Source organism: Oncorhynchus kisutch, linkage group LG28, assembly GCF_002021735.2.
Source record: "Oncorhynchus kisutch isolate 150728-3 linkage group LG28, Okis_V2, whole genome shotgun sequence".
Classification (NCBI taxonomy): Eukaryota; Metazoa; Chordata; class Actinopteri; order Salmoniformes; family Salmonidae; genus Oncorhynchus; species Oncorhynchus kisutch.
In genome coordinates, this window is record NC_034201.2 from 50,495,284 (window position 1) to 50,508,592 (window position 13,309).

The 13,309-nt window shown below is 43.1% G+C and overlaps 1 protein-coding gene across 1 annotated transcript in view; it reads right to left on the minus strand.

Moving 5' to 3' along the window:
- Positions 1 to 13,309, minus strand: part of LOC109883925 (cell adhesion molecule 2) — a 505,186-nt gene that overhangs the window by 203,745 nt on the left and 288,132 nt on the right. The window contains exon 3 of the mRNA XM_031807555.1: positions 4,518 to 4,667. Coding sequence (XP_031663415.1) covers positions 4,518 to 4,667 — 150 coding nt within the window. The remainder of the gene's footprint in view (positions 1 to 4,517; positions 4,668 to 13,309) is intronic.

Genomic DNA, 13,309 nt, shown 5'->3' on the forward strand with positions numbered 1-13,309 from the left:
TTCAGTCAAAAGGGTGTAGTTGTGTTGCTTAATTTTGTGTTAGGGGCAGCAAAAGTAGCAATATGGAAGACCCGAAAGAACAGTATTCGTGGACAGGGGTCTGTGGATGTGGTGGGAATGCTGGAGGGAATGTTGGCAGCGAGACTAAGGGTTGAGTTTGCCTATTACAAACTTGTCAACAATATCGATCTGTTTTTGAGTATATGGGGTATTCAGAGGCTGTTGTGTGTAGTTACTGTGGAGGAGGAATTGGAGTTGTGTTTTTAATTGATGTGTAACTATGGTTTCGTATGAGTATTTATTGTGTGGTGGGTTCCCAGACCCAATAAATATGATTTAAATCTCTCTCTTTCTCTCTCTCTCTCTCTCTCTCTACAGCATGTATTTATTTACAAATCAAGATAAATATTGTAGTCAGGCAACATATGATATCTGAATAGGAAACATTTAATTCCAAAGTCGGAGTATATTTTATCTCTCTTCTGCTCTAATATAATAATAATAATGATAATAATACAGTTTTGTTTCCAAAATGACAATTATTTAAACTGACACACAGAGATCAAAACCTCTTCTCAAGTCTCCAAAAGTCTAAACACATTTTCTGCTTTACACACATTTTGCAATACAAAATGGCACTTTTTAAATGCACTGCACACGGTTCTCTGCAGAAGACACAACAATCTGACATAAAGTCACATGTTTGCCATTTCAAAACACTGCCATTCAAAATGACACTACATGAGCTAATTGGCCAATACATGTGCCACCTGGCCAAACACCTCAATGGTTCATTGTTACCACTTCAATCAGGAAGTAAGCACTATGAAAAGACCACAGGTGAGCACCTTTTGTTTTGCAACAACAATGGAAGCTGTTGCAGAGAGAGGTCGAGGAAGAGGGAGGGTGATAATGAGAGGGGGAGGAAAGACTGAGAGGTAGGGGTAGAGCTGGTAGAGGAGTTCATGGCCAAAGAAGACAACATCTTTCAAATGAAATCAGAGCAACATTAGTTGATCATGTCATCAACCATGGGCTGACAATGTGAGAGGCTGGAAAGAGAGTGCAGTCCTACTTGAGCCTTTTTACTGTCCATTGAGACCGGAGTACAGGTATGTAACCAACATTTCTTTCACACTATGTAGTACACCCCATGTCATAGTGTATCAGTTGGGTGACACCTGTTTACTTCATGAATGGCTGATGTCAAACACTAACTGCACAAATTTCCTGTACAATTGACTCTACTGTGGGGGGAAATATCTTTAGGCTGCATTGTCCAAGCCCTATATTTTAGTTTTGTTGTTTTTCTAAAGGACTGAGAGACGCAACCATGGTGGAGGAAGGGGCCAAATGTTCACCGGGGTACAGGAAGCTAACATTGTAAACTTGGTTTTGGAAAATAATGAAATCAGATGACGAGAAATTCAAAGCCACATCATCCAAGACAACACCATATTCAACGAGTCAGTCTGTCCACATTGACACGCATTCTCACGCGAAACCAAATCAGAATGAAACAACTTTATAAGGTGCCGTTTGAGAGAAACTCTCAAAGAAACCAAGAGGTCAGACAAGCATATGTGGATGTAAGTACAATATCGACTGCAGTACACTACACACAACATTGTTTCCCAGTGTACTGGATAACACCATATTGACTGCAGTACACTACACACAACATTGTTTCCCAGTGTACTGGATAACACCATATTGACTGCAGTACACTACACACAACATTGTTTCCCAGTGTACTGGATAACACCATATTGACTGCAGTACACTACACACAACATTGTTTCCCAGTGTACTGGATAACACCATATTGACTGCAGTACACTACACACAACATTGTTTCCCAGTGTACTGGATAACACCATATTGACTGCAGTACACTACACACAACATTGTTTCCCAGTGTACTGGATAACACCATATTGACTGCAGTACAGTACACACAACATTGTTTCCCAGTGTACTGGATAACACCATATTGACTGCAACATTGTTTCCCAGTGTACTGGATAACACCATATTGACTGCAACATTGTTTCCCAGTGTACTGGATAACACCATATTGACTGCAACATTGTTTCCCAGTGTACTGGATAACACCATATTGACTGCAACATTGTTTCCCAGTGTACTGGATAACACCATATTGACTGCAGTACACTACACACAACATTGTTTCCCAGTGTACTGGATAACACCATATTGACTGCAGTACACTACACACAACATTGTTTCCCAGTGTACTGGATAACACCATATTGACTGCAGTACACTACACACAACATTGTTTCCCAGTGTACTGGATAACACCATATTGACTGCAGTACACTACACACAACATTGTTTCCCAGTGTACTGGATAACACCATATTGACTGCAGTACACTACACACAACATTGTTTCCCAGTGTACTGGATAACACCATATTGACTGCAGTACACTATATGCAACATTGTTTCCCAGTGTACTGGATAACACCATATTGACTGCTTTTGTTCTTTGTTTTCAGGGAGTACTGGAAATGGATGCTCAATCCCACATGAGTTGATCTTTATAGATGAGGCTGGGTTCAACCTAACAGAGACCAGAAGGGGGAGAAACGTCATTGGCCACAGAGCCATTATAGATGTTCCTGGCCAACGTGGTGGGAACATCACAATGTGCGCTGCCATCTCCAATACGCATGGTGTCCTCCACCGTCATGGCAACCTTGGGCCATACAACACAGCCAAATATTCTCACATTTCTGGACAGACTCCACAACATTCTCATACCATCAGAGCGTATGAATGATGCAGACCATCAAAGAACCCGGTACGTTGTAGTATGGGACAACATGAGCTTTCATCATGCAGCCCCAGTCCAAAACTGGTTTGCTGACCACCCACCATTTCTGAACCCCATAGAAGAGTTATTTTCGGCATGGCGGTGGAAGGTATACCACCGGCAGCCCTTAGTGCCTCCTGTGCAGGCTATGGAAGAGGCATGTGATGAGATTGATGTGTGATTTGTCGTGGAAATGTCCTCTATTGACCAAATCATGGGAGCAAACCACACACCAGTCAGAGTCTTCACCTTTTAATAATAATTAAGCTTTTGCAATAGCATTTTGACTTTCAACAGTTCAGTATCTCTAATGAAAAGTTGAGAGTGCTCAACATAATGGCAAATGGGATCCTTTATAGCAAAGATCCACCCCTCCTAGACGACATGACAAACCACAGGTCTTAGGAACTTACACAAAGAAAGACTTTACTTCAGAGAGGAATATCCCCTAGCCAGAGAGAGTTGGCTATAAATTATCCTTCAGTTTGGCCTCCTAAACAAAGCTCTTATTTCGTCCTTGGTACAAAATGGTACCAAGACATTACCCCCACCCTATGATATATATCAAATTGTCATTTAGATACAACCAATCCTGGACAAGCTCACGGAGAGGAGAGTGAGGCTATAGGTTAAGATAGGAGCAACAAAAGAGGGAGCATAGAATGATTCCAGACACTGCCATCCTCCTCTCCCCGATGGGAAAAGTAGGGAGTGACTGGCACACAGACACAGTGGAGCAAAATATATGTTTACACATGATGACACCTTGACCTCTCCCCTCTCTCCGGCCCAAACAACTTAGTCTTGACAGAGAACAGATACTGCAACCCCGCCACAGTATTATACAAAAATATAATTTTGATGAGAAGTAACTTACAAACATATGATGAGTATAAAATATCTTACCTATGTTACCACCTAATTCTGATTACAGATTCAGAAATGGATAAGGCACTCAAGGCACTTCTTCCCTCGATGTCTGGCAAGGGAAGATATTGCCTGTGATGTGGACGTGGCGTTGTGGCCAGACCCAGCTGTGCGGCAAGATGCTGCCTAATTATTTTTCTTGCCTCTTTTTTTCTATATAATTTTTCTGCAATTTTTTCTTTTTCAGTTTACTGTTTCTTTGTGAGCATATTTTTGTTCAGTCCAATGTAAATATATCTGCTGTGCATATGTTGCACTGACTGAAAAAATAAAAAAAACTGTTTCAAAAGTATCTGCAAATATTTCAACAATCAGGTAATATGAATGAAGTGTGGGCCATTTCGTGCAAACGTTTGATTTTGATAATGTAGTATGTAGTTTGTCATTCTGACTCACCTGTCTCATGAACAGTGTGTCTCTCTCTCTCTGTCTCTGTCTCTCTCTGTCTATCTCTCTCTCTCTGTCTCTGTCTCTGTCTCTCTCTCTGTCTCTCTCTCTCTCTCTCTGTCTCACTGTCTGTCTCTCTGTCTCTGTCTCTCTACCTCTCTGTCTCTGTCTCTCTCTGTCTGTCTATCTCTCTGTCTCTGTCTCTGTCTCTCTCTCTGTCTCTCTCTCTGTCTCTCTGTCTCACTGTCTGTCTCTCTGTCTCACTATCTCTCTCTCTGTCTCTCTCTCTGTCTCTCTGTCTCCGTCTCTCTGTCTCTGTCTCTCTCTCTGTGTGTGTGTGTTTAATAACAGGCGACTCTTACCTTTCTTGTTCCCGAAGAAGAGAGTCTGCTGTGTGGGGTTGGACCACTGGAGGGACGTCTGGTCATTGTATTCTACTCTACAGGTCATGATGGCCGTCCTGCCTTCTGTCACAGTCTGATTCTGGACCAGGGGGTGTTGCCCGGACGACCCTGGAGTGAGAGGAGAGGAGGAGACGAGTGAATATAAAAATAAATAAATGAAACAACTATATTCTGTCCTGTGATTGGGGGGGGGGGGGGGGGGGGTTAAAGGCTTTGTTCTATCTTTTAATAAATAATAATTTTAAAAAGTTATGAAAATACAAAACGTAGCATGTCTTGAATTAGATATTGCACGAGCCAACATTTCACAGACAACAAAGATTGTTTACTATATTTACAAGATAGTCGATTGACCTCTCTAACAATGGAAATACATGTTCTCAAAGATGGAGGATGGATGTTCCCCATTTAAAAAAAAATCATACAATTCCACATCAATTTACAATGCAAAATAATGGTCCTAGTAAATACAGTAAGAGTAGTCATAGAGTAGCAGTCAACAGTTTGGACACCCATACTCATTCCAGGGTTTTTCTTTCGTTTCACTATTTTCTACATTGTAGAATAATAGTTAAAACATCAACACTATTAAATAACACATATGGAATCATGTGGTAACCAAAAAAAGTGTAAAAAAAAAAAAAAAAAAGTGACATTAGCTCCGTTTTAAAATGTTCTGTTTCCTTGCCAACAATAATGCGCTGCCGTGTTGTGTTTTATTTCTAATAAATAAATAAGTTACGGTATTTAAACAAACTGTAAAGTATTTGTTTTTTTAGGAGAGATTGCTCTGCAACAGCTCCAGATTATTTGATTGACAGTTCTGGTTGCCAAGTGATGGACCCCAGGCGTCAGACGCCTCATTCCTTTACAGATAAATAAAATGCCCTTTCAATATCTCCAGAGAAGGTTTTGTGTCGGCATTTAAAAAAAAAAATCCATAGTGTAGCCTATCAGACAAACAAACATGCCGTAGTTGAGGCACTTTCAAGGGGCTACATTCCATTTTGTCTGAAAAGAGGAATCGATACAGGCCACCGGAGATCTACTGGCATTTCATATGAGTTAAAAACTAAGAGTAGACTACACCATGCTCGCAAGACTGGCCCAAAGACATCGCTGTATACCAGCAACATCGGTGCCATGAATAGAGTACCACAGTATGTGTCATAATACCCATAAAACCTAGCGGACAAGCAGGAAAATGGTTCCAACCTTTTCCATCATTATGTTTTCATGGACAAATGTTGGGCGGAGTAAAACCTCTTGCTTCGCCTCTTCCTCTCTGCCGACTAACACGTGAAAACATCCATTTCCTTAATTTTTGTCAACATAGCATTTAAAATATCATTATATTATATCTAATTGATAGATAGTGAGGGAGTGAGAAAGAAGGAGAAAAAGAGAGAGAGAGGGAGACTGAGAGAGAAAGAAAGAGATAGATTGATAGATTTAAATTGGTTTCTCTTTCCTGCTGCTATATTCTGAGAAAAGTCTGTGAATCTTTATTTAAGAAACAAAAGTAGCTATTTGGACATAAGTGATGGACATTATTGAACAAAACAAACATTTATTGTGGAACTGGGATTCCTGGGAGTGCATTCTGATGAAGATCAGGTAAGGTAAAGTGAATATTTATAATGTTATTTCTGACTTCTGTTGACTGCACAATATGGTGGATATCTTTTCGGCTTGTTGGGTCTCTGAGCACCATACTCAGATTATTGCATGGTTTGCTTTTTCCGTAAAGCTTTTTTGAAAATCTGACACAGCGGTTGCATTAACCTGTTGCGACTCTAGGGGCAGTATTTTCATTTTTGGGAAAAAAACGATCCCATTTTAAATGGGATATTTTGTCAGGACAGGATGCTAGAATATATAATATAATATAATATATTGGATAGAAAACACTCTAACATTTCCAAAACTTTAAAGATATTGTCTGTGAGCAGAACTGACGTTGCAGGCGAAAGCCTGAGAAAAATCCAATCCGGAAGTGCCCCATATATTGAAAGCGCTGCGTTCCAATGAGTCCCTATTGAGCTGTCAATGTGCTATCAACCAGCGTACGCTTTCTACGTATTCCCCAAGGTCTCTACAGCATTGTGACGTAGTTTTACGCATTTCCGTTGAAGAATAGCCGTAGGCGGCCACATTGCGTAAGTGGTCACATGGTGGCTCCCAGGGAGACTCTCGCGTAAAATAGAGTGGTAGCCATTACTCCAATCGGTCCTACTGAAGAACTAATTGTCCCGATGGATATATTATCGAATAGATATTAGAAAAACACCTTGAGGATTGATTATAAACAACGTTTGCCATTTTTCTGACGATATTATGGAGCTAATTTGGAATATTTTTCACCGTTTTCATGACTGCAATTTCCAGGCAATTTCTCAGCCAAACGTGAGCTATTTCGCCTACAAAATTAAGCTTTTGGGAACAAATAACTTTGGCTATCTACCTGGGAGTCTCGTGAGTGAAAACATCCAAAGTTCATCAAAGGTAAACGATTTAAATGGATTGCTTTTCTGATTTTCGTGACAAGGTTGCCTGCTGCTAGCAAGGCATAATGCTATGCTAGTCCATGATAAAGTTACACAAATGCTTGTCTAGCTTTGGCTGTAAAGCATATTTTGAAAATCTGAGATGACAGGGTGTTTAACAAAAGGCTAAGCTGTGTTCCAATATATTTCACTTGTGATTTTCATGAATAAGAAGATTTATTTTTTTATTTTTTTATTTCACCTTTATTTAACCAGGTAGGCTAGTTGAGAACAAGTTCTCATTTGCAACTGCGACCTGGCCAAGATAAAGCATAGCAGTGTGAGCATACAACAAAGAGTTACACATGGAGTAAACAATTAACAAGTCAATAACACAGTAGAAAACAAAGGGGGGGTCTATATACAATGTGTGCAAAAGGCATGAGGAGGTAGGCAAATAATTACAATTTTGCAGATTAACACTGGAGTGATAAATGATCAGATGGTCATGTACAGGTAGAGATATTGGTGTGCAGAAGAGCAGAAAAGTAAATAAATAAAAACAGTATGGGGATGAGGTAGGTGAAAAGGGTGGGCTATTTACCAATAGACTATGTACAGCTGCAGCGATCGGTTAGCTGCTCAGATAGCTGATGTTTGAAGTTGGTGAGGGAGATAAAAGTCTCCAACTTCAGCGATTTTTGCAATTCGTTCCAGTCACAGGCAGCAGAGTACTGGAACGAAAGGCGGCCAAATGAGGTGTTGGCTTTAGGGATGATCAGTGAGATACACCTGCTGGAGCGCGTGCTACGGATGGGTGTTGCCATCGTGACCAGTGAGCTGAGATAAGGCGGAGCTTTACCTAGCATAGACTTGTAGATGACCTGGAGCCAGTGGGTCTGGCGACGAATATGTAGCGAGGGCCAGCCGACTAGAGCATACAAGTCGCAGTGGTGGGTGGTATAAGGTGCTTTAGTGACAAAACGGATGGCACTGTGATAGACTGCATCCAGTTTGCTGAGTAGAGTGTTGGAAGCCATTTTGTAGATGACATCGCCGAAGTCGAGGATCGGTAGGATAGTCAGTTTTACTAGGGTAAGCTTGGCAGCGTGAGTGAAGGAGGCTTTGTTGCGGAATAGAAAGCCGACTCTTGATTTGATTTTCGATTGGAGATGTTTGATATGAGTCTGGAAGGAGAGTTTGCAGTCTAGCCAGACACCTAGGTACTTATAGACGTCCACATATTCTAGGTCGGAACCATCCAGGGTGGTGATGCTAGTCGGGCATGCCGGTGCAGGCAGCGACCGGTTGAAAAGCATGCATTTGGTTTTACTAGCGTTTAAGAGCAGTTGGAGGCCACGGAAGGAGTGTTGTATGGCATTGAAGCTTGTTTGGAGGTTAGATAGCACAGTGTCCAAAGACGGGCCGAAAGTATATAGAATGGTGTCGTCTGCGTAGAGGTGGATCAGGGAATCGCCCGCAGCAAGAGCAACATCATTGATATACACAGAGAAAAGAGTCGGCCCGAGAATTGAACCCTGTGGCACCCCCATAGAGACTGCCAGAGGACCGGACAGCATGCCCTCCGATTTGACACACTGAACTCTGTCTGCAAAGTAATTGGTGAACCAGGCAAGGCAGTCATCCGAAAAACCGAGGCTACTGAGTCTGCCGATAAGAATATGGTGATTGACAGAGTCGAAAGCCTTGGCAAGGTCGATGAAGACGGCTGCACAGTACTGTCTTTTATCGATGGTGGTTATGATATCGTTTAGTACCTTGAGTGTGGCTGAGGTGCACCCATGACCGGCTCGGAAACCAGATTGCACAGCGGAGAAGGTACGGTGGGATTCGAGATGGTCAGTGACCTGTTTGTTGACTTGGCTTTCGAAGACCTTAGATAGGCAGGGCAGGATGGATATAGGTCTGTAACAGTTTGGGTCCAGGGTGTCTCCCCCTTTGAAGAGGGGGATGACTGCGGCAGCTTTCCAATCCTTGGGGATCTCAGACGAGATGAAAGAGAGGTTGAACAGGCTGGTAATAGGGGTTGCGACAATGGTGGCAGATAGTTTCAGAAATAGAGGGTCCAGATTGTCAAGCCCAGCTGATTTGTACGGGTCCAGGTTTTGCAGCTCTTTCAGAACATCTGCTATCTGGATTTGGGTAAAGGAGAACCTGGAGAGGCTTGGGCGAGGAGCTGCGGGGGGGGGCGGAGCTGTTGGCCGAGGTTGAAGTAGCCAGGCGGAAGGCATGGCCAGCCGTTGAGAAATGCTTATTGAAGTTTTCGATAATCGTGGATTTATCAGTGGTGACCGTGTTACCTAGCCTCAGTGCAGTGGGCAGCTGGGAGGAGGTGCTCTTGTTCTCCATGGACTTCACAGTGTCCCAGAACTTTTTGGAGTTGGAGCTACAGGATGCAAACTTCTGCCTGAAGAAGCTGGCCTTAGCTTTCCTGACTGACTGCGTGTATTGGTTCCGGACTTCCCTGAACAGTTGCATATCACGGGGACTATTCGATGCTATTGCAGTCCGCCACAGGATGTTTTTGTGCTGGTCGAGGGCAGTCAGGTCTGGGGTGAACCAAGGGCTGTATCTGTTCTTAGTTCTGCATTTTTTGAACGGAGCATGCTTATCTAAAATGGTGAGGAAGTTACTTTTAAAGAATGACCAGGCATCCTCAACTGACGGGATGAGGCCAATGTCCTTCCAGGATACCCGGGCCAGGTCGATTAGAAAGGCCTGCTCACAGAAGTGTTTTAGGGAGCGTTTGACAGTGATGAGGGGTGGTCGTTTGACTGCGGCTCCGTAGCGGATACAGGCAATGAGGCAGTGATCGCTGAGATCCTGGTTGAAGACAGCGGAGGTGTATTTGGAGGGCCAGTTGGTCAGGATGACGTCTATGAGGGTGCCCTTGTTTACAGAGTTAGGGTTGTACCTGGTGGGTTCCTTGATGATTTGTGTGAGATTAAGGGCATCTAGCTTAGATTGTAGGACTGGCGGGGTGTTAAGCATATCCCAGTTTAGGTCACCTAACAGAACAAACTCTGAAGCTAGATGGGGGGCGATCAATTCACAAATGGTGTCCAGGGCACAGCTGGGAGCTGAGGGGGGTCGGTAGCAGGCGGCAACCGTGAGAGACTTATTTCTGGAGAGAGTAATTTTCAAAATTAGTAGTTCGAACTGTTTGGGTATGGACCTGGAAAGTATGACATTACTTTGCAGGCTATCTCTGCAGTAAACTGCAACTCCTCCCCCTTTGGCAGTTCTATCTTGACGGAAGATGTTATAGTTGGGTATGGAAATCTCTGAATTTTTGGTGGCCTTCCTGAGCCAGGATTCAGACACAGCAAGGACATCAGGGTTAGCAGAGTGTGCTAAAGCAGTGAGTAAGACAAACTTAGGGAGGAGGCTTCTGATGTTGACATGCATGAAACCAAGGCTTTTTCGATCACAGAAGTCAACAAATGAGGGTGCCTGGGGACATGCAGGGCCTGGGTTTACCTCCACATCACCCGCGGAACAGAGAAGGAGTAGTATGAGGGTGCGGCTAAAGGCTATCAAAACTGGTCGCCTAGAGCGTTGGGGACAGAGAATAAGAGGAGCAGGTTTCTGGGCATGGTAGAATATATTCAGGGCATAATGCGCAGACAGGGGTATGGTGGGGTGCGGGTACAGCGGAGGTAAGCCCAGGCACTGGGTGATGATGAGAGAGGTTGTATCTCTGGACATGCTGGTAGTAATGGGTGAGGTCACCGCATGTGTGGGAGGTGGGACAAAGGAGTTATCAGGGGTATGAAGAGTGGAACTAGGGGCTCCATTGTGAACTAAAACAATGATAACTAACCTGAACAACAGTATACAAGGCATATTGACATTTGAGAGAGACATACAGCGAGGCATACAGTAATCACAGGTGTTGAATTGGGAAAGCTAGCTAAAACAGTAGGTGAGACAACAGCTAATCAGCTAGCACAACAACAGCAGGTAAAATGGCGTATACTAGGCAACGGGGCCAACAGATAAAACAAACAAGCAGAATGGAGTACCGTGATTAATGGACAGTCCAGCATGCATCAGCTATGTAGCCAAGAGATCAGTGTCCAGGGGGCAGCGGTGGATGGGGCAGGGAAGCTGGACTGGCGAGTGTTATCCAGGTAAAAAAAAAAACTAACAATGACTAAATAGCTTGTAGCTAGTTAGCTGGTTAGCTTCTGGAGGTTCTTGAGTGTGTTCTAAAAATAAATAAAAAATAATAGCGATTCCGTATCACATTGGGTGAGGCAGGTTTCTGGAAGGTATAAACAAATTAAAAGTCAAAAGAGATAGAAAGTAAATATGGGTCCGGTGGGCGTTTGGGACGCGGCGATTCAGGCAGTTAGCAGGCCTGTGCTAACAAGCTAACAGTTTGTAGGCCCGGGCTAGACAAGGTAGCAGTTAGCGGACCGGAGCTGGACAAGCTAGCAGTTAGCAGGCCGAATTAGCAAGCAGGGAGATAGCGAGGGCTAGAGAGTTAGCCTTTGGGGGACGTCGCGATGGGGTGAGTCTGTTTATTCCTCTTCATGCGGTGACATCGATAGACCGGTCGTGGGCCCGGGTATTGTAGCTCAGGAGTATGCTACGATGGTAGCGCAGGCCGGGCTAGCTTCAAGCTAAGTGGGTGGAAACGCTAGCCAGGGGTAATCATCCGGGGTTGCGGTTTAGCTAGATAGCTAGTTGTGAAGATCCAGCGTATTTGGAAGCTTAGGTTTAGCAAAATGTTTTTAAAGGGATAGCTATGTAAAAAAACGAAAAATAAACGAAAAATAAACGAAATATACAGGGACACGACACGACACGACGACTTACTGCTACGCCATCTTGGATCTTTCCGTTGCATTATGCTAATTAGTGTCAGGCTATTATTACGCTCCTGGACCCGGGATGGGGAGTCACAAGAAGGAGAAGTGCATCTAAAGTTCCATGCATAACACTTTTATTTTCAACAACATTTATAGTTGACATTAACATTAGCATGAGAGTACTTCTGTGAATTCATATGGCTCTCTGCAATATCACTGCATGTTTTTGGAACTACTGAACATAACACGCCAATGTATACAGAGATTTTATGATATAAATATGAACTTTATCGAACTAAACATACATGTATTGTGTAACATGAAGTCCTATGAGTGTCATCTGATGAAGATCATCAAATGGCTGTGTTTTTCTGTGACTTGGCTCTGACCTAACATAATCGTTTGTGGTGCTTTCGCTGTAAAGCCTATGTGAAATCGGACACTGTGGTGGGATAAGCAACAAGATTACCTTTAAAATGGTATAAAATACCTGTATGTTTGAGGAATTTTAATTATGAGATTTCTGTTGTTTTGATTTTGGCACCCTGCACTTTCATATCATCCCGTTAACGGGATTTCAGCCATAAGAAGTTGAGAACATTTAAGAAAAACACTAGAAAAAAACACTAGAAAATAGAAACCTGCAATGTCTTTATCGGAGCTCGAGGCGAGGTGCCACTTTAGCCATCATTTAACTAACTCATTGGAGATTGTACGGATCTCCAGGGTTTTCAACCCCTGAGTCTGGCACTGCTAACTTAAAAGTCTGAAGGTTAATGAGGTAAGGTGGAAGTTTCTGCAAGAGGGATTGATAGACAAAAAAAGCACAATTCATCAATTTACGAGACTTCAAAGAGGACCACTTTCTTGTGCAAAATGCAATGATTTATACCGAATCGGCCGAAATAACGTTGTCATTTCAAACCCACAGACAACCCTAGGAGTCAAACATACAGACAACCCTAGGAGTCAAACATACAGACAACCCTAGGAGTCAAACATACAGACAACCCTAGGAGTCAAACACACAGACAACCCTAGGAGTCAAACATACAGACAACCCTAGGAGTCAAACACACAGACAACCCTAGGAGTCAAACATACAGACAACCCTAGGAGTCAAACATACAGACAACCCTAGGAGTCAAACATACAGACAACCCTAGGAGTCAAACACACAGACAACCCTAGGAGTCAAACATACAGACAACCCTAGGAGTCAAACACACAGACAACTCTAGGAGTCAAACATACAGACAACCCTAGGAGTCAAACATACAGACAACCCTAGGAGTCAAACATACAGACAACCCTAGGAGTCAAACATACAGACAACCCTAGGAGTCAAACATACAGACAACCCTAGGAGTCAAACCTACAGACAACCCTAGGAGTCAAACATACAGACAACCCTAGGAGTCAAACC